Source organism: Oncorhynchus kisutch, unplaced genomic scaffold (assembly GCF_002021735.2).
Source record: "Oncorhynchus kisutch isolate 150728-3 unplaced genomic scaffold, Okis_V2 Okis06b-Okis10b_hom, whole genome shotgun sequence".
NCBI classification, from domain to species: Eukaryota; Metazoa; Chordata; class Actinopteri; order Salmoniformes; family Salmonidae; genus Oncorhynchus; species Oncorhynchus kisutch.
Window position 1 is genome coordinate 3,975,901 of NW_022261983.1, and position 18,364 is coordinate 3,994,264.

Sequence of the window (18,364 nt, forward strand, 5' to 3'; positions counted from 1 at the left end):
CCGGAATAACGGAAAATACACCGGAATAACTGAAAATACACCGGAATAACTGAAAATACACCGGAATAACTGAAAATACACATCATGAAATCCCATATACTATTTCATTAGGTGGTAGGTCTTTGATTATTGCTCAATAACTTACCTTTGTGTTCAAGGTGGTCTCTCTGTCCTCAGTGGCTTTGTAGACCCCTGATGGCAGTTCCATAGCCTGCAGATCAGACAGGAGGAGAACTGAAGCAACTATCAACCAGTTGGTTCCAGAATAATACATTCATAGCATCTCCGAAGGGACATATCTGTGACTATTTAAAAAAATATATTTTGAGTGAAAATTCCTATTTTGATAAAATGTTTTCATTGAAGATTAATACTTCCTTGATTCATTTTCAAATGATCCACAATTCAAACTCAAATAAACAGATGACAGTAAATTAAGTGTATGCAACAAAACACTCACAACCCCTGCTCACTTACTGTAGGCTACAGCACTGTCTCTTTGGCATAATTGTACTAAAAAGCATTTAAATGTAAATGAAAAATGTTCTGATTGATTCACCCCCAACATCTGCCTGGATATCATATCTCCATGGAGACCATTAGGACACCTTTCCAGTCTGTTTGTCCAATGAGTTTGTTTTCCTGTTTATGCCTGAATGACAGAGGCTATACATGTACCATTACCAGGGTGCTAGAAGAAATGGTGCAACACTACAGTACATAGAACTAAAGGGTTGGATGCAAAGCACCATTATTTCACCAGTGTAGCCGACACAATGTGTCAGTGGAACAGAAGCATGTTCTCTGCTGCTGCTGAGGAATCACAATGGAGAAATAACGCTTTGGGAACAAAGATTGTAAATGGCAGGGAAAGGATAATGGTGTGAGAATGGTGTGTGTATGTGGTGGTGGGAATGTGAGCAGGTAAGCATGTGTGTGTGTGTGTCAGTGGAGGCTCCACAGAAGAGGAAGGGGAGGACCATCCTACTCAGTGAACAAAGAAAATGAAAAACAAGTACATTAAAATAACATTTTTAGATAGAAGTATACAAATCAAATCAAATCAAATGTATTTATAAAGCCCTTCGTACATCAGCTGATATCTCAAAGTGCTGTACAGAAACACAGCCTAAAACCCCAAACAGCAAGCAATGCAGGTGTAGAAGCACGGTGGCTAGGAAAAACTCCCTAGAAAGGCCAAAACCTAGGAAGAAACCTAGAGAGGAACCAGGCTATGTGGGGTGGCCAGTCCTCTTCTGGCTGTGCCGGGTGGAGATTATAACAGAACATGGCCAAGATGTTCAAATGTTCATAAATGACCAGCATGGTCGAATAATAATAAGGCAGAACAGTTGAAACTGGAGCAGCATACACATCACCAAATACTTGATTAAAACACACTGTTTTACAATGGTCTACAGTAGCTTCAACAGAACGCTCTAGGGTAGCACTATGGTGTAGCCGGAGTACAGCTAGTTTCCGTCCTCCTCGTGCTCCTCACCTCCTTGTGTGCAGAAATATGACTGTCCCTCGTTGCAACGCCTGGAGTCCATGTCTATAAGGTCTGGGCATTATTCAAAATCCCCTTTTCTCTAACCTCTGATACGATTTACAGTCTGTCAAGATTGTCCAAGTGGAAAACACCAGCCTAGCATCCATGTCCCCTTTAAATAAACACGTGTAGATTTTCCTCAGGGAGTCACAGATAAGATCTTCAGCTCAACATTAAATTCACTGTGCAGGAAACACACATATGCAGGCAGGTAGGCACTCACACACACACAGACACAAACACACAGTGCTTGGCTCTGTGACGAGGCTCCCTCCCTCTTCAGCCCCCCAGGGGTACACCCATCCATACACCACAGCATGAAGACCCCCCCCCGTCACACTCCCCCCATCACCCACCTGGAGAGTACGACCCCCCATCACACTCCTCCATCACCCACCTGGAGAGTACGACCCCCCGTCACACTCCTAAATCACCCACCTGGAGAGTACGACCCCCCGTCACACTCCTCCATCACCCACCTGGAGAGTACGACACCATGTCACACTCCTCCATCACCCACCTGGAGAGTACGACCCCCCGTCACACTCCTCCATCACCCACCTGGAGAGTACGACCCCTCGTCACACTCCTCCATCACCCACCTGGAGAGTACGACCCCCCGTCACACTCCTCCATCACCCACCTGGAGAGTACGACCGCCCGTCACACTCCTCCATCACCCACCTGGAGAGTACGACCCCCCGGGTCTCACTCCTCCATCACCCACCTGGAGAGTACGACACCATGTCACACTCCTCCATCACCCACCTGGAGAGTACAACACCATGTCACACTCCTCCATCACCCACCTGGAGAGTACAACACCATGTCACACTCCTCCATCACCCACCTGGAGAGTACAACACCATGTCACACTCCTCCATCACCCACCTGGAGAGTACGACCCCCCATCACACTTCCCCATCACCCACCTGGAGAGTACGACCCCCCCCCCCCGTCACACTCCTCCATCACCCACCTGGAGAGTACGACCCCCCATCACACTTCCCCATCACCCACCTGGAGAGTACGACCCCCCATCACACTCCTCCATCACCCACCTGGAGAGTACGACCCCCCGTCACACTCCTCCATCACCCACCTGGAGAGTACAACACCATGTCACACTCCTCCATCACCCACCTGAAGAGTACGACCCCCCGTCACACTCCTCCATCACCCACCTGGAGAGTACGACACCATGTCACACTCCTCCATCACCCACCTGGAGAGTACAACACCATGTCACACTCCTCCATCACCCACCTGGAGAGTACGACCCCCCGTCACACTCCTCCATCACCCACCTGAAGAGTACGACCCCCCGTCACACTCCTCCATAACCCACCTGGAGAGTACGACACCATGTCACACTCCTCCATCACCCACCTGGAGAGTACAACACCATGTCACATTCCTCCATCACCCACCTGGAGAGTACGACCCCCCATCACACTTCCCCATCACCCACCTGGAGAGTACGACCCCCCATCACACTCCTCCATCACCCACCTGGAGAGTACGACCCCCCGTCTTACTCCTCCATCACCCACCTGGAGAGTACGACCCCCCATCACACTCCTCCATCACCCACCTGGAGAGTACGACACCATGTCACACTTCCCCATCCCTCATTGACTTGAGGGTGCCAGCGTAGTGCAGTATTTCCCAAACCAACCGGTCCTTAGGACCCCCAGCTGTACCACATACTGCATTGATCTGTTTGCGTAATTATGTCAATGTTTGGTATGACAAGGAGTTGGCATGATAGCACAAACAGGGACAGGGCTACATTGATCTATTCCATTTCCAAAACTAGCACACCTAATTAAATGAGTTGTGATTAGTGGGGAAAACCCCTGCCTCAGTGGCACAAAGCAGGGGAGACCAGACATCCTGCTTGCATTGAGGATTTCAAGTTAAAGGCCGATCGCAGTATTGCAGGCATTGTTTCCAGTAAACAGGATCCCCCATTATACTGAATAGGGAATTGGCGATCTTCGTGGTCAATATATGTGGATATATTTATTTTTCTCAAACACAACCATGATATCAATAATTACTTCTCTTTCACCAGATGTATGTCCTTGAACCGACTACTTTAAAAACACACACAGATGAAGTTATAAGGATAAATTAGTTGCTAATGGCAGCCTGCAATACCGCTGTCGGCATTTCAATTTGAGATACTCAGCGAGAGGGGGCAGCACTGAACTAGCCTGCAACGTCACTTCCTAGAGTAGCTCAAACTGTGCAAGCAATGTTTTCAAAAACTTCTCAATGTAGCAAGACTCCTTCATGTAGCAAGATGGCGACACAATGAAATGACACTTCCTGATCATCAAATGCGCAACTGAGCATTCTCATAGGAAACAATGGAGTGATGTCATCGATGGCTTTTTCACAGTTTATGGCACAAACCCTAGGTAAAACAAGTCAAATACACAATGTATACAATATACATGTATCTGCACTGTACTTTCACACACACCCATATATGCATGATTAAACACACATATACACACACAGCATTGCTACAGACACACACACACACCTTCTCCCTCCCCGTCGTCCCCCTAAAGGCGGAGTCTCTGATTGGTTTAATTACTCACAGTGATCAGCCTGATGAGAAACCATCACACCGGGGAGAACGAAAAACGCCTCTCTTTCTCTCTCTGTGCCAACAGTATCTCTTTCCTTTCTTTCTAGATTTCTGCTTCTCTTTCTCACAACAGTCTCTCTCTCTAGCTCCAGTGCTTTGTGATAACTGGTGTGCCCGCACAATGTTAAAGCATCACTCTCTCTCAGCCTCCCTCCTCCGTGACCATACAGACTGGCATTGTTCTATCCCCCTGAAGGAGTACCCCTCGCCCCAAAAGTGACCCTGTACGACCTCCGTTATCTTTTCTTCTCTTAAACAGAGATCACCAGCCGCTGATCGACAAACTTCTATCCTGCGCCAAATCTCTTCCTGTGAACACATCCATCCCTCTATCCTTGTTTCCGATCTAATTGACTTTATAGCCATCTTTTAATTAACAGAGGACCTGATTTGCATACGTCTGGGTTAATTTGCATACAGCCAGGGGAGATTTGCATATGACTGTAGCGCCCCTCCCCTTGCATGTCTAAATACTTGACACAGAGCCAGGAGCAGCGAGGAATCTGACGTCAGAGGCTAGGGGGAGAGAGGGAGAGAGGAGACGGCAGGGAAAGAGGGAGAAAGATGGGGAGGAGGGGGGAAGAAAGGAAGTTAAGGTGGCTGAAAAACAGCTAAACAATAGGGAGGAGAAGAAGCAGAAGGTAGAGGAGGAGCTGGAGACAAACACCTTGAGATGTGGGGGTACACACACAAACATGCACACACACACACACACACACACACACACACACACACACACACACACACACACAAACATGCACACACACACACACACACACAAACACGCACACACACACACACACACACACACACACACACACACACACACACACACACACACACACACACACACACACACACACACACACACACACACACACACACACACAAACATGCACACACACACACACACACACAAACATGCACACACACACGCCAACAAGGCGAGTGTACAACTGGCACATAATACCTGCACAGATATCGCCATCAAACGCTAATTAACAGCGATAACAGGATAAAGAGATGCATGCTAAATATTCGTACTCATCCTACAAACAGTCACTCATTGGAGACACATAGGCTCTATGCAGATGAGCTGGGCGGGATCGGTAAATTAGACGCTGTAACGAGACGCTGTACCCTAACAAAACTTAGTAACGAGATGCAGTAGACTAACAAGATCCAGTAACGAGATGCAGTAATGAGACCCACAGACTAACGAGATGCAGTAATGAGACCCACAGACTAACGAGATGCAGCAGCCTAACAAGATGCAGTAGCGATTCCATTCCAGCCATTACATTGAGCCCGTCCTCATATAGCTCCTCCCACCAGCCTCCTCTTACATTTAGTGTATCTACATATCCACCACTGATGCTACAGCAAATGGGTTCTATATAGGGAAGTTCATCTTGATAGACACATTCTGATCAGTCACAGGAGCCAGTCTGACCAATGACATTGAGAAATGGCACCCTATTCCCTATGAAGTGCACTACTTTTGAGAACCAGTGCCCACTAAGAGGTGCCAGTCCAACCAATGACATTGAGAAGTGACACCCTTTTCATTATGTGCACTACTTTTCTCTCTGCCCACTGTAATTCAGTTAATTGCCTTTAAATGGTTTAACTTGGGTCAAACGTTTCGGGTACCCATCCACAAGCTTCCCACAATAAGTTGGGTGAATTCTGGCCCATTACTCCTGACAGAGCTGGTGTAACTGAGTCAGGCTTGTAGGCCTCCTTGCTCGCACACGCTTTTTCAGTTCTACCCACAAATTCTCTATAGGATTGAGATCAGGGCTTTGTGATAGCCACTCCAATACTTTGACTTTGTTGTCCTTAAGCCATTTTGCCACAACTTTGGAAGTATGGTTGGGGTCATTGTCCATTTGGAAGAACCATTTGCGACCAAGCTTTAACTTCCTGACTGATGTGTCTTCAACATATCCACATAATTTTCCTGCCTCATGATGCCATATATTTTGTGAAGTGCACCGGTCCCTCCTGCAGCAAAGCACCCCCACAACATGATGCTGCCACCTCCGTGCTTCACGGGTGGGATGGTGTTCTTTGGCTTGTAAGCCTCCACCTTTTTCCTCCAAACATAACGATGGTCATTATGGCAAAACAGTTCTATTTTTGTTTCATCAGACCAGAGGACATTTCTCCAAAAAGTACGATCTTTGTCCCCATGTGCAGTTGCAAACTGTAGTCTGGCTTTTTTTATGGCGGTTTTGGAGCAGTGGCTTCTTCCTTGCTGAGCGGCCTTTCAGGTTATGTCAATATAAGACTAGTTTTACTGTGGATATAATAGATACTTTTGTACCTGTTTCCTCCAGCATCTTCACAAGGTGCTTTGCTGTTGTTCTGGGATTAATTCGCACTTTTCGCATCAAAGTATGTTCTTCTCTACGTGTCTCCTTCCTGAGCGGTATGACGGCTGCGTGGTCCCATGGTGTTTATACTTGCGTACTATTGTTTGTACAGATGAACGTGGTACCTTCAGACGTTTGGAATTGGTCACAAGGATGAACCAGACTTGTGGAGGTCTACAATTGTTTATCTGAGGTCTTGGCTGATTTCTTTTGATTTCCCCATGATGTCAAGCAAAGAGGCACTGAGTTTGAAGGTAGGCCTTGAAATACATCCACAGGTACACGTCCAATTGACTCAAATGATGTCAATTAGCCTATCAGAAGCTTCTAAAGCCATGACATAATTTTCTGAAAATTTCCAAGCTGTTTAAAGGCACATCACAACTGGAATTGTGATACAGTGAATTATAAGTGAAATAATCTGTCTGTAAAAAATTGTTGGAAAAATGTATTGTGTCATGCACAAAGTAGATGTCCTAACCGACTTGCCAAAACTATAGTTTGTTAACAATACATTTGTGGAGTGGTTGAAAAACGAGTTTTAATGACTTCAACCTAAGTTTATGTAAACTTCCAACTTCAACTGTACACAGCTGGCATGGTCTGGAACTAACATACAGCACTGACACATTGTCATACTGCTCTAACACCATTATGCTGACTGCACCTATTCCATACACACAGATATTCACACACCAACGCTACTCACACTCTTCCCAGGCACGTGAACCACATTCTGACCAGTAACCATTTTGACCAGTAACCAAGACAGACAGTTGTGCCGTTTAGGTTGCAAAATAGTTGGGAAGAGATTTTCGATGCACTGATTTCATGGCACGTGGTTTATGAATTGACACACAAAATGACACTGGATTCAAAACGTAACGTTTTTTAAAATTTGAATTATTATACACACACACACAGCTTCATTAGTTAGCACACAGACACACAGCTTCACTAGAGATTACACAGACACACAGCTTCATTAGATAGGACACAGACACACAGTTTCATTAGATAGTAGAGGCACGCTTGATCCATTAGTTAGCACACAGAAACACAGCTTTATTAGATAGCACACACACACACAGCTTCATTAGATAGTACACACACACAGCTTCATTAGATAGTATGCACACACACAGCTTCATTAGATAGCACACACACACACAGCTTAATTAGTTAACACACAGACACACAGCTTCATTAGATAGCACACAGACACACAGCTTCATTAGATAGTACACACACACACACACACACAGCTTCATTAGATAGTACAGACACACTTGCTTCATTAGATAGCACACACACAGCCTCATTAGTTAGTACACAGACACAGCTTCATTAGATAGCACACACACAGCCTAATTAGTTAGTACACAGACACAGCTTCATTAGATAGCACACACACAGCCTCATTAGTTAGTACACAGACACAGCTTCATTAGATAGCACACACACAGCCTCATTAGTTAGTACACAGACACAGCTTCATTAGATAGCACACACACAGCCTAATTAGTTAGTAGACAGACACACAGCTTTATTGGATAGCACAGACACACTTCATTAGAGAGTATACAGACACACTTGCTTCATTAATGAAGGTCATTTCTCATTAGACCTGGGCTGCACAATGCTGGACGTCTGCCAAGAAGACCAGTGAAGGATGAGAGAGACGAAGGGGGAAGGTTGGTGAAGGATTGCAGCTGCTCTACCCCTCTCCCTTTCACTTTATTTCTTGCTCTCTTTGCTCATTTGCTGTTTAGGGAGAGTTTGACAGGGGTGTGCGAGTACAATACTGTATGTGGGGGTCTGGATCTTAAATTAGTGGGTCGGTTGGGTGTGGCCGGGCGAGGTTTGCAATGGTCGCGGGCAACGGGTACTGGCATGTTGCATCTGTCTGCTAATGCCAAGGGGAGGCGCCATTTTGAATAAGAAGTCTCCCTCTCTCCATTTTGAAGACTGGGGGAAAGAGGGGGAATTGTAACCACTCTCTCGTGCACACACACAATCAAATATACATATAGTGATGGAACCATGTGTTTTTTGGAGTCTCAGAAGTAGGAAATATTTACCTTGTAAACTTGGAGGAAAATAGATGTTTAGACCTATGGGTTAACATGATTTACATCCTATATACGTTCAATTAACACCACTGTGAAACACAGCCCTGATGTAGCAGCACGGTTCACCAGTTCTCATTAGAAAGTGTGATAAATTGTGGGTGAGTTGCGGAGGGATTAGTACCCGTTACCTCTGTCCCTCTGCAGCCACTAACACACTAGCCACTCCTTTTCTGTCACTACCATTAGCATCTCCTCTTAGCCTCACAGACCCGATGTCTGCAGCTCCTCTACAGATCGATCCAGGGGCTGGCTTGTCAGTAACGCTGGGCCGCTCAGTAACTGTGGGCCCTTCATTGGCTCCTTCATTTCATTGTGGGTAACATGCACTCTTAGGACTTCTGGTAATTAGTGTAAATGCAATTCAGCCGTGCAACACGAGGCAGCGATATCGCATACTACTGGCTAATCAAAAACAGGCTAATGACTTGGCAATTAAAAGGCTCCTATGTGTGAATTAAATCTGCAGCTAGATGGTACTAGATCAGTAATGCAGTCAATTCTCAGAATTTTTCACACATGTGTACCATGAGGAATAAGCGTGATCAGAAAATGGCTGAGTGCCAGACACCTGATAGATTCTGCCATCATTCAAACCCACAACACCATAGAAGTCTCATTAAAATGTATATTGATGGTTGACATCTAGTGGAACCCCTAGGCAGTGCAACATCATTAATATCTCAAGGGGATTTCATTGGGGACTCATTGGTGAATACATACAAAGCTCAGATTTCTCACTTCCTGTTTTGATTTCTCCTCAGGATTTTGCTTGCTATATGAGTTCTGTTATACTCACAGACATCATTCAAACAGTTTTAGAAACTTGAGTGTTTTCTATCCAATACTAATAATAATATGCATATATTAGCAACTAAGACTGAGGAGCAGGCCGTTTACTTTGGGAAACTTATTCATCCAAGCTACTCAATACGGCCCCCCAGACATAAGTTAAGAGCATAAAAATATATACAAATCTTTTAAAGTATGCAACAAATATAAAAGTCTAATTTAATGACGTAACAGTTGGAAAAGGAGGAGAAATTGACAAGGAAATGACTATATACAACTTTCATCTTTATTTCTTGAAAATAACACGATATCAAAAGGTAAATTCTGTTATTATTAATACCAGTACAAACATGTATCTGACAATGAATATACAGGACAGAGCATGACGACGATGATGTTTGGAAGTTGAGGATTATAGTTTGAAACTGAAACACATAAAACCTTTAAACACCACATATTACTGTTACTGGTTGATATCCAAGAAACGGCAGAAGAGAAAAAGAGAAAAGAAAGTGGGAGACAGAGAGAGAACTTAGAGTTTTTAAGGAGGACTTTAGTTTCAGGGTGCACAGTCTGATATAAAGAGACTTGATAACAATGAAATGTCTTCTGCTGGGGTGATTGGCACCAGCCAGCACATCAGTAATTAGGACAAGGAGTTTTCCAGACTATTTGGCCTGACCAGGAAAAACTCAGGTCCCTGGTTATAGGCTATGGAGGTTTATCCTGGTCAGGTCACATGGTCTGGAAAAACTCAGGGCCTTAATTGTCACGGTTGTCCTTCCAGTTTAAAAGCATGTGCTAGCAGACAGTCTCCAATAAATAAAAGGCAATAGTGTCCAAGGCACAGAGACATGGCACATAGCTAGGACCAGGAGTTCTTCCTAAACACCTGACATGGGCAGTAGAAACTGATTTAGTGTTCTCTGCTCAGGACAACGACCATGTGTGGATGAGTGGGTGGGGTGGTACACTTCTTATCTTTCTAATGTGCATAAATACTATTTATTTTAAATCACTCTTTAAACATCTGTATATAAAAAAACACCCCAAAATGACATCTATTATTTGGAATTGAAAAGGCACTGAGGGCATTTTGAAATCTATTTTCTGACAGTAATACCTGTACGACGACGCAGCCATGTAAAAATAACAATTACCACAACAGTATGAGGGATATGTATCGCTGTACTGTCACCAGCCCAAGGCTTAAAGCACTGGCTCCTCAATGACAACAGGAGAGTGTTCCCCTCACTCTGCATCATACACGTGTAGGACCAGTAGTTTCCTGACCATGTGACTTTACCAGGAAAAACTCATGGTCCTAGTTACAGTCTATAACGACGATTCAGAGAAGACCCTAGTTACAGCCTATAACAACGACTCAAAGACCCTAGTTAGAGCCTATAACAACGACTCAAAGACCCTAGTTACAGCCTATAGCAACGACTCAAAGACCCTAGTTACAGTCGATAACAACGACTCAAAGACCCTAGTTACAGTCTATAACAACGACTCAGAAAAGACCGTAGTTACAGTCTATAACGACGACTCAGAGAAGACTGTAGTTACAGTCTATAACAATGACTCAGAAGACTGTAATTACAGTCTATAACGACGACTCAGAGAAGACCCTAGTTAGTCTATAACAACGACTCAGAGAAGACTGTAGTTACAGTCTATAACAACGACTCAAAGACCCTAGTTACAGTCTATAACGACAACTCAGAGAAGACCCTAGTTACAGTCTGTAACTATGGCTGAGAACGTCCTAGTTACAGGCTGTTACAAGGGCCCAAGGTTTTTTCTGGTCAGTTCAAGTTATGGGGAAAAACTCCTGGCCCTACAGATGTGTCGACGATGTCCACTAGACTCAAAACCTCCAGTCCACCCCCGACATTATGTAACCCTGACATTATGCAATCCTGACCAATCCAACAGCATTATCAACTTCCATCACAATTAAACACTCCCCATTCACCATCTTCAACTGACCCCTCTCGGACATCATCAAACAGAACTCGGACAAATGAATCAACTGCCATAGAATGAATAGATTTTATTTCTGTGTGTCATACTTCTAAATACTTAGCTGAATATCTGTCCTGTGCCTCTGCTGCTGTCGCGATGGATCCAGTACCACACTGGGGCCTAGTGTATAAAGCGCCTCAGAGTAGGAGTGCTGATCTAGGCTCAGGTCTCTCTGTCCATGTAATCTAATATCTAAAAGGCAAAACTGATCCCAAATCAGCACTCCTCCTGGGAATTAGAGTCCCTCAAGGCTAAACTACTCCCTCTCAAAGAGAACAGAAATAAACATTGTAGAACCTTCAGATAGCAGGTCAAATGAACAATGAATGAAGGATGCATTACAGGGGCTATATTAAAACGGATGAGAAATCAATATTTTACCCAAACAAAAGTTTGAGGGCACTCCTGTCACTGCTTGTATGTAATGGGCCTGAAAACACAGCGTTATTTTGTTAACCAACCCAACAATGAGGGACCTAAAGAACGACAGAATAACTGAATACACACAGATTAAGGTTGCAGCACATTAATAGTGTTTACTTAGCCTGGTTAAACCTGAATGAATGCAAGTGATAGCTAGCATTTACCCCCCCCCCCCCCTTCATGTAGACGTTAGTCAGAGAGACCGGGTTATCATCGAGGGGCAATGCATTGGCATCAACAGTCCATTCTATGCGTCTGTATTTGGCCATTTGGGGGCGATAAGACTACACTCCTCAGTCCCCCCAGTGTGGGTCTTCTCCCTTCTGTAGAAGGGTTTGGCATTGAGAGTGAGTGGAGGGGAGAGAGGGATGGAAGGATCACGGGTTGGAAGGATCGAAGCTGCTTCGGAGGGAAGCGAGGGCTCATGGGACACGGTGGGCAGGGCTCTACATCTCATGGGAGGTCATGTGGTGTTGGGGGAGGCCGTTGGCATGGGCGACGGCGGTGTTGTTTTCATTGAGGCGGCGGACGCGGTACACCTCATAGTGGATGCTGCTGGTGATGTCCTTGATGTTCTCCATGTGGGTCCTGACAGGGGAGAGATGGGGCTAGTTAGACATCAGCTGAGGTCCACAGAGAGATAGTTAGACATCAGCTGAGGTCCACAGAGAGATAGTTAGACATCAGCTGAGGTCCACAGAGAGATAGTTAGACATCAGCTGAGGTCCACAGAGAGATAGTTAGACATCAGCTGAGGTCCACAGAGAGATAGTTAGACATCAGCTGAGGTCCACAGAGAGATAGTTAGACATCAGCTGAGGTCAACAGAGAGATAGTTAGACATCAGCTGAGGTCAATATAAGGGGTTGTAATGATAAATGACACACAGACTGATTTACAGACAAACATACACACACACACACACACACACACACACACACACACACACACTGACAAAGACACATTGTTCAGAAACACATTATCATACTCACACACACATTCACATACAACACACACGTAGATATTTACCTAATCAGTAGATCCCGCAAATAGGCAAACTCACAATGAGCAATGTTCTCAACTGCAGAAAGGAGAGAGAAGACACATGGTAAGCACCTCAAGAGGGTCAAATCAGACACCAACACACACTGATGCAGTTCTCCACTACCCCACTACATAGAACTAGTGAGAACAGTGGAGAGAGAGAACTAGTGAAAACAGTGGAGAGAGAGAGAGAGAACTAGTGAAAACAGTGGAGAGAGAGAGAACTAGTGAAAACAGTGGAGAGAGAGAGAACGAGTGAAAACAGTGGAGAGAGAGAGAACTAGTGAAAACAGTGGAGAGAGAGAGAGAGAACAAGTGAAAACAGTGGAGAAAGAGAGAGAGAGAGAACTAGCGAAAACAGTGGAGAGAGAGAAAGAAGGAGTGAAAACAGTGGAGAGAGAGAGAGAGAAAGAAGGAGTGAAAACAGTGGAGAGAGAGAGAGAGAGAGAGAGCGAGAGAACGAGTGCAAACAGTGGAGAGAGAGAGAACTAGTGAAAACAGTGGAGAGAGTGAGAACTAGTGAAAACAGTGGAGAGAGAGAGAGAACTAGTGAGAACAGTGGAGAGAGAGAGAACTAGTGAAAACAGTGGAGAGAGAGAGAGAACTAGTGAGAACAGTGGAGAGAGAGAGAACTAGTGAAAACAGTGGAGAGAGAGTGAGAACTAGTGAAAACAGTGGAGAGAGAGAGAGAGAACTCGTGAAAACAGTGGAGAGAGAGAGAGAGAGAACTCGTGAAAACAGTGGAGAGAGAGAGAGAGAGAACTCGTGAAAACAGTGGAGAGAGAGAGAGAACTCGTGAAAACAGTGGAGAGAGAGAGAGAGAGAACTCGTGAAAACCGTGGAGAGAGAGAGAGAGAGAGAGAGAGAGAGAGAGAGAGAGAGAGAGAGAATGAGTGCAAACAGTGGAGAGAGAGAGAACTAGTGAAAACAGTGGAGAGAGAGTGAGAACTAGTGAAAACATTGGAGAGAGAGAGAGAACTAGTGAAAACAGTGGAGAGAGAGAGAGAACTCGTGAAAACAGTGGAGAGAGAGAGAGAACTCGTGAAAACAGTGGAGAGAGAGAACTAGTTAATACTGACGGCTGAACAAATCCTGTCTGTCTGACTAGACAGTCAGACGCCGCCGGCCACTGGATGATGCGTGTCTGAATTCTAGATAATATCACAGGTCTATGGGCCAACATCAGAACCTGCCACTGCAGACACTCTCGGCTTCCTTTGCAGGAAATGAAGGTTTCCTTTAGGGAGGTTTTAATAGAAGTGGAGAAGTAGTCACCTGTCTCAGTCTGATGGTGATGTAATTAAATACATGGTTGAAATGAGATCATTTGAAGTGTGTGATGACATTTTGAAATGGTTTGCATATAGTACTGGTAGTGATGCTGGAAATCACATCTACTACTGAGAGAGACAAGTGAACATCTATGGTTCTAGAAGTATCTGTCCAATAAAAGCCCCCAGACAACAACCCCCACTGAGTTTTAGGATCAGGGGTGTATCTAGTTGTTGACCTCTGGTTCAGACCGATGCTAACCAGGTAACCAGGGGTGTGTGAGTGGAGCACAGTGGAACCCCTCAGACAACACACCACCAATCCAATGAGTGGCACTTTCAGTGGGGACAGATAGATCTGAGCTGTAGCCTCCCCTCCACCCCTCTGTCACTATGAGACCAGAGGCCTGTACACACTACAGCCTCTGTAGAGAGGTGTTACATGCTCTGCCTCCCTCTTCCACACAGACACATTGTAGAGCGGTAGTCTCAGCCAGCTGTATGACACAGTCTGTGTCTCTCTGTCTGTCTGGGTTGGGGATGAGTGAAATCATCTGAGGACCAGTCCTCCCCCTCCCCAAAGCTTCCTTTGTAAATCGGGAGGTGTGGGAACAAAAAGTGAGAGTGAGAAGGGGCTGACCTGGGGAGCTCTGAGGTATCAGAACACATGATATATATTTTTGTAACCTTTATTATAAGGCATTGAATGCATATCATCGTATTGTATCTGTGAAGTGGCATAGAGCAGTATAGTAGATGCACTTACAGAAGTTGCAAACATAGGGGGAATGTTGAGTAGCATCGGGTCCGGGAAAAATATGCCCTTTTAGAAACATATTTCACGCAATTCCATATCAATTTACATAGCTATATCTTTTTTAACACCGCACAAATGATAGAAATGACAGGCTGTACTTTGACAGTGACTAACTGAGAATCTGATAGCAATAAAAATCAATAGCTCAGGCCTAGGTCTGTGGAGACACATATTGTCCGATATGAGGAGGAAATTATAGTCCTAAAAATTCTTTACAGTTTCAGCGACTCACCTAATGATGCACAGATCACTCACTGGTGATGGCCGATGCACTGGTGCCAAAAGCCACGCCTCTCTCTCTTGTTTTACTTGGACAGATTAGAGTCTGCTCTTTTTAGCAGGAGCCATTTGCATTCCAACCTGTGTTTTTGCAGAAGGCTTGTTTTGTCTGCATGCTGTTTATTCACTTAGATTGGCAGCGTCTTCCCAACTGTACGTTATGCTTTGTTATTGGTCTACGCACAATCCACAGCGAGGCATTTAAAAAAATAAGCTTTTCATCCTCTGTGGCTAAAGTACAGGCCTTCTAATGGTGTAGTAGGCAGCAGAACTAACGAAGAGGGAACTCAAATGAACTTTGATCGGTTTTATTCACATTTTTACATTGCAAAAAAATAAATAAGAAATCATGCCACAAAGAAGTACAGTTCAAAACAGAGAGGTGCCACACTGCCCCTCCACCCTCAACTCCTTCCACTCATCTCCTCTGTCTTGTTTAGTCTGAACTGGCTGGTGTACATTAATCAGGAAAGGAAAACTAAAAGAGCATAACGTTAGCCTTCATACTGTTAAGGAGAGAGACTACTGCTCAAAGATAAAAAGACAAAGTGCTAAAGCAAAAATGAGAAGATGGAGAAAGAAGAGAAGCAGGAGGCCATCTACCTTCTATGGTTCCCCACTTTGTCTTTCTTCCCAGAAGCCTCCTGCCGTTGACCTGGTACTCCTGGTCGCTGCCCACCACAGCAAACGGGATCATCTCCTACAGGACAGAAAGAACAGAGACAGGAGGAACAAAGAGACATACCATGAAGAGTCAAATAAACTGACATTTGATTGCAATACTTATTTTCCACCATAATTTGCAAATAAATTCATTAAAAATCCTACAATGTGATTTTCTGGATTTTATTTCTCATTTTGTCTGTCATAGTTGAAGTGTACCTATGATGAACATTGCAGGCCTCTCTCATCTTTTTAAGTGGGAGAACTTGCACAATTGGTGGCTGACTAAATACTTTTTTGCCCCACTGTATATTGCAGCAGAGGGACCTAACTGTAATTAAACCAGGTTTTCAACATGGATCAACAGGGACCTAAGTGTATTTAACCAGGTTATCAACATGGATCAACAGGGACCTCAGTGTATTTAACCAGGTTAAGCAGGTTAAGCATGCTGTCCGGTCCTCTGGCAGTCTCTATGGGGGTGCCACAGGGTTCAATTCTCGGGCCGACTCTTTTCTCTGTGTATATCAATGATGTTGCTCTTGCTGCGGGCGATTCCCTGATCCACCTCTACGCAGACGACACCATTCTATATACTTTCGGCCCGTCTTTGGACACTGTGCTATCTAACCTCCAAACAAGCTTCAATGCCATACAACACTCCTTCCGTGGCCTCCAACTGCTCTTAAACGCTAGTAAAACCAAATGCATGCTTTTCAACCGGTCGCTGCCTGCACCTGCATGCCCGACTAGCATCACCACCCTGGATGGTTCCGACCTAGAATATGTGGACGTCTATAAGTACCTAGGTGTCTGGCTAGACTGCAAACTCTCCTTCCAGACTCATATCAAACATCTCCAATCGAAAATCAAATCAAGAGTCGGCTTTCTATTCCGCAACAAAGCCTCCTTCACTCAAGCCGCCAAGCTTACCCTAGTAAAACTGACTATCCTACCGATCCTCGACTTCGGCGATGTCATCTACAAAATGGCTTCCAACACTCTACTCAGCAAACTGGATGCAGTCTATCACAGTGCCATCCGTTTTGTCACTAAAGCACCTTATACTACCCACCACTGCGACTTGTATGCTCTAGTCGGCTGGCCCTCGCTACATATTCGTCGCCAGACCCACTGGCTCCAGGTCATCTACAAGTCTATGCTAGGTAAAGCTCCGCCTTATCTCAGCTCACTGGTCACGATGGCAACACCCATCCGTAGCACGCGCTCCAGCAGGTGTATCTCACTGATCATCCCTAAAGCCAACACCTCATTTGGCCGCCTTTCGTTCCAGTACTCTGCTGCCTGTGACTGGAACGAATTGCAAAAATCGCTGAAGTTGGAGACTTTTATCTCCCTCACCAACTTCAAACATCAGCTATCTGAGCAGCTAACCGATCGCTGCAGCTGTACATAGTCTATTGGTAAATAGCCCACCCTTTTCACCTACCTCATCCCCGTACTGTTTTTATTTATTTACTTTTCTGCTCTTCTGCACACCAATATCTCTACCTGTACATGACCATCTGATCTTTTATCACTCCAGTGTTAATCTGCAAAATTGTAATTATTTGCCTACCTCCTCATGCCTTTTGCACACATTGTATATAGACCCCCCCTTCGTTTTCTACTGTGTTATTGACTTGTTAATTGTTTACTCCATGTGTAACTCTTTGTTGTATGCTCACACTGCTATGCTTTATCTTGGCCAGGTCGCAGTTGCAAATGAGAACTTGTTCTCAACTAGCCTACCTGGTTAAATAAAGGTGTTCTCAACTAGCCTACCTGGTTAAATAAAGGTGTTCTCAACTAGCCTACCTGGTTAAATAAAGGTGTTCTCAACTAGCCTACCTGGTTAAATAAAGGTGTTCTCAACTAGCCTACCTGGTTAAATAAAGGTGTTCTCAACTAGCCTACCTGGTTAAATAAAGGTGTTCTCAACTAGCCTACCTGGTTAAATAAAGGTGTTCTCAACTAGCCTACCTGGTTAAATAAAGGTGTTCTCAACTAGCGTACCTGGTCTTAAATAAAGGTGTTCTCAACTAGCCTACCTGGTTAAATAAAGGTGTTCTCAACTAGCCTACCTGGTTAAATAAAGGTGTTCTCAACTAGCCTACCTGGTTAAATAAAGGTGTTCTCAACTAGCCTACCTGGTTAAATAAAGGTGTTCTCAACTAGCCTACCTGGTTAAATAAAGGTGTTCTCAACTAGCCTACCTGGTTAAATAAAGGTGTTCTCAACTAGCCTACCTGGTTAAATAAAGGTGAAATAAAATAAATAAAATAAATAAAAAATCAACATGGATCAACAGGGACCTAAGTGT

General features: G+C 44.6%; 2 protein-coding genes across 10 annotated transcripts in view; one reads left to right on the top strand and one right to left on the bottom strand.

Moving 5' to 3' along the window:
• The first annotated feature begins 1,869 nt into the window (after positions 1-1,869).
• LOC116359855 (extensin-like) lies at positions 1,870-2,895 on the top strand. Its single transcript, XM_031813731.1, has one exon. It carries the CDS (start codon positions 1,870-1,872, stop codon positions 2,893-2,895), a length of 1,026 nt encoding a protein of 341 aa, XP_031669591.1.
• Positions 2,896-9,777: 6,882 nt separating this feature from the next.
• Positions 9,778-18,364, bottom strand: part of LOC109876487 (septin-9) — a 139,962-nt gene continuing 131,375 nt past the window's right edge. For all 9 annotated transcript variants that reach the window (XM_031813675.1, XM_031813676.1, XM_031813679.1 and 6 more), the window contains 3 exons: positions 15,982-16,078; positions 12,997-13,048; positions 9,778-12,555 (listed from right to left, as the gene is read on the bottom strand). In XM_031813675.1, coding sequence (XP_031669535.1) covers positions 12,414-12,555; positions 12,997-13,048; positions 15,982-16,078 — 291 coding nt within the window. In that variant the 3' untranslated portion in view covers positions 9,778-12,413. The remainder of the gene's footprint in view (positions 12,556-12,996; positions 13,049-15,981; positions 16,079-18,364) is intronic.

What these genes read in the sequence shown, in the direction of transcription:
- LOC116359855 (XM_031813731.1), top strand. Translation starts at nt 1,870, where the DNA reads ATGAAGACCCCCCCCCGTCACACTCCCCCCATCACCCACCTGGAGAGT.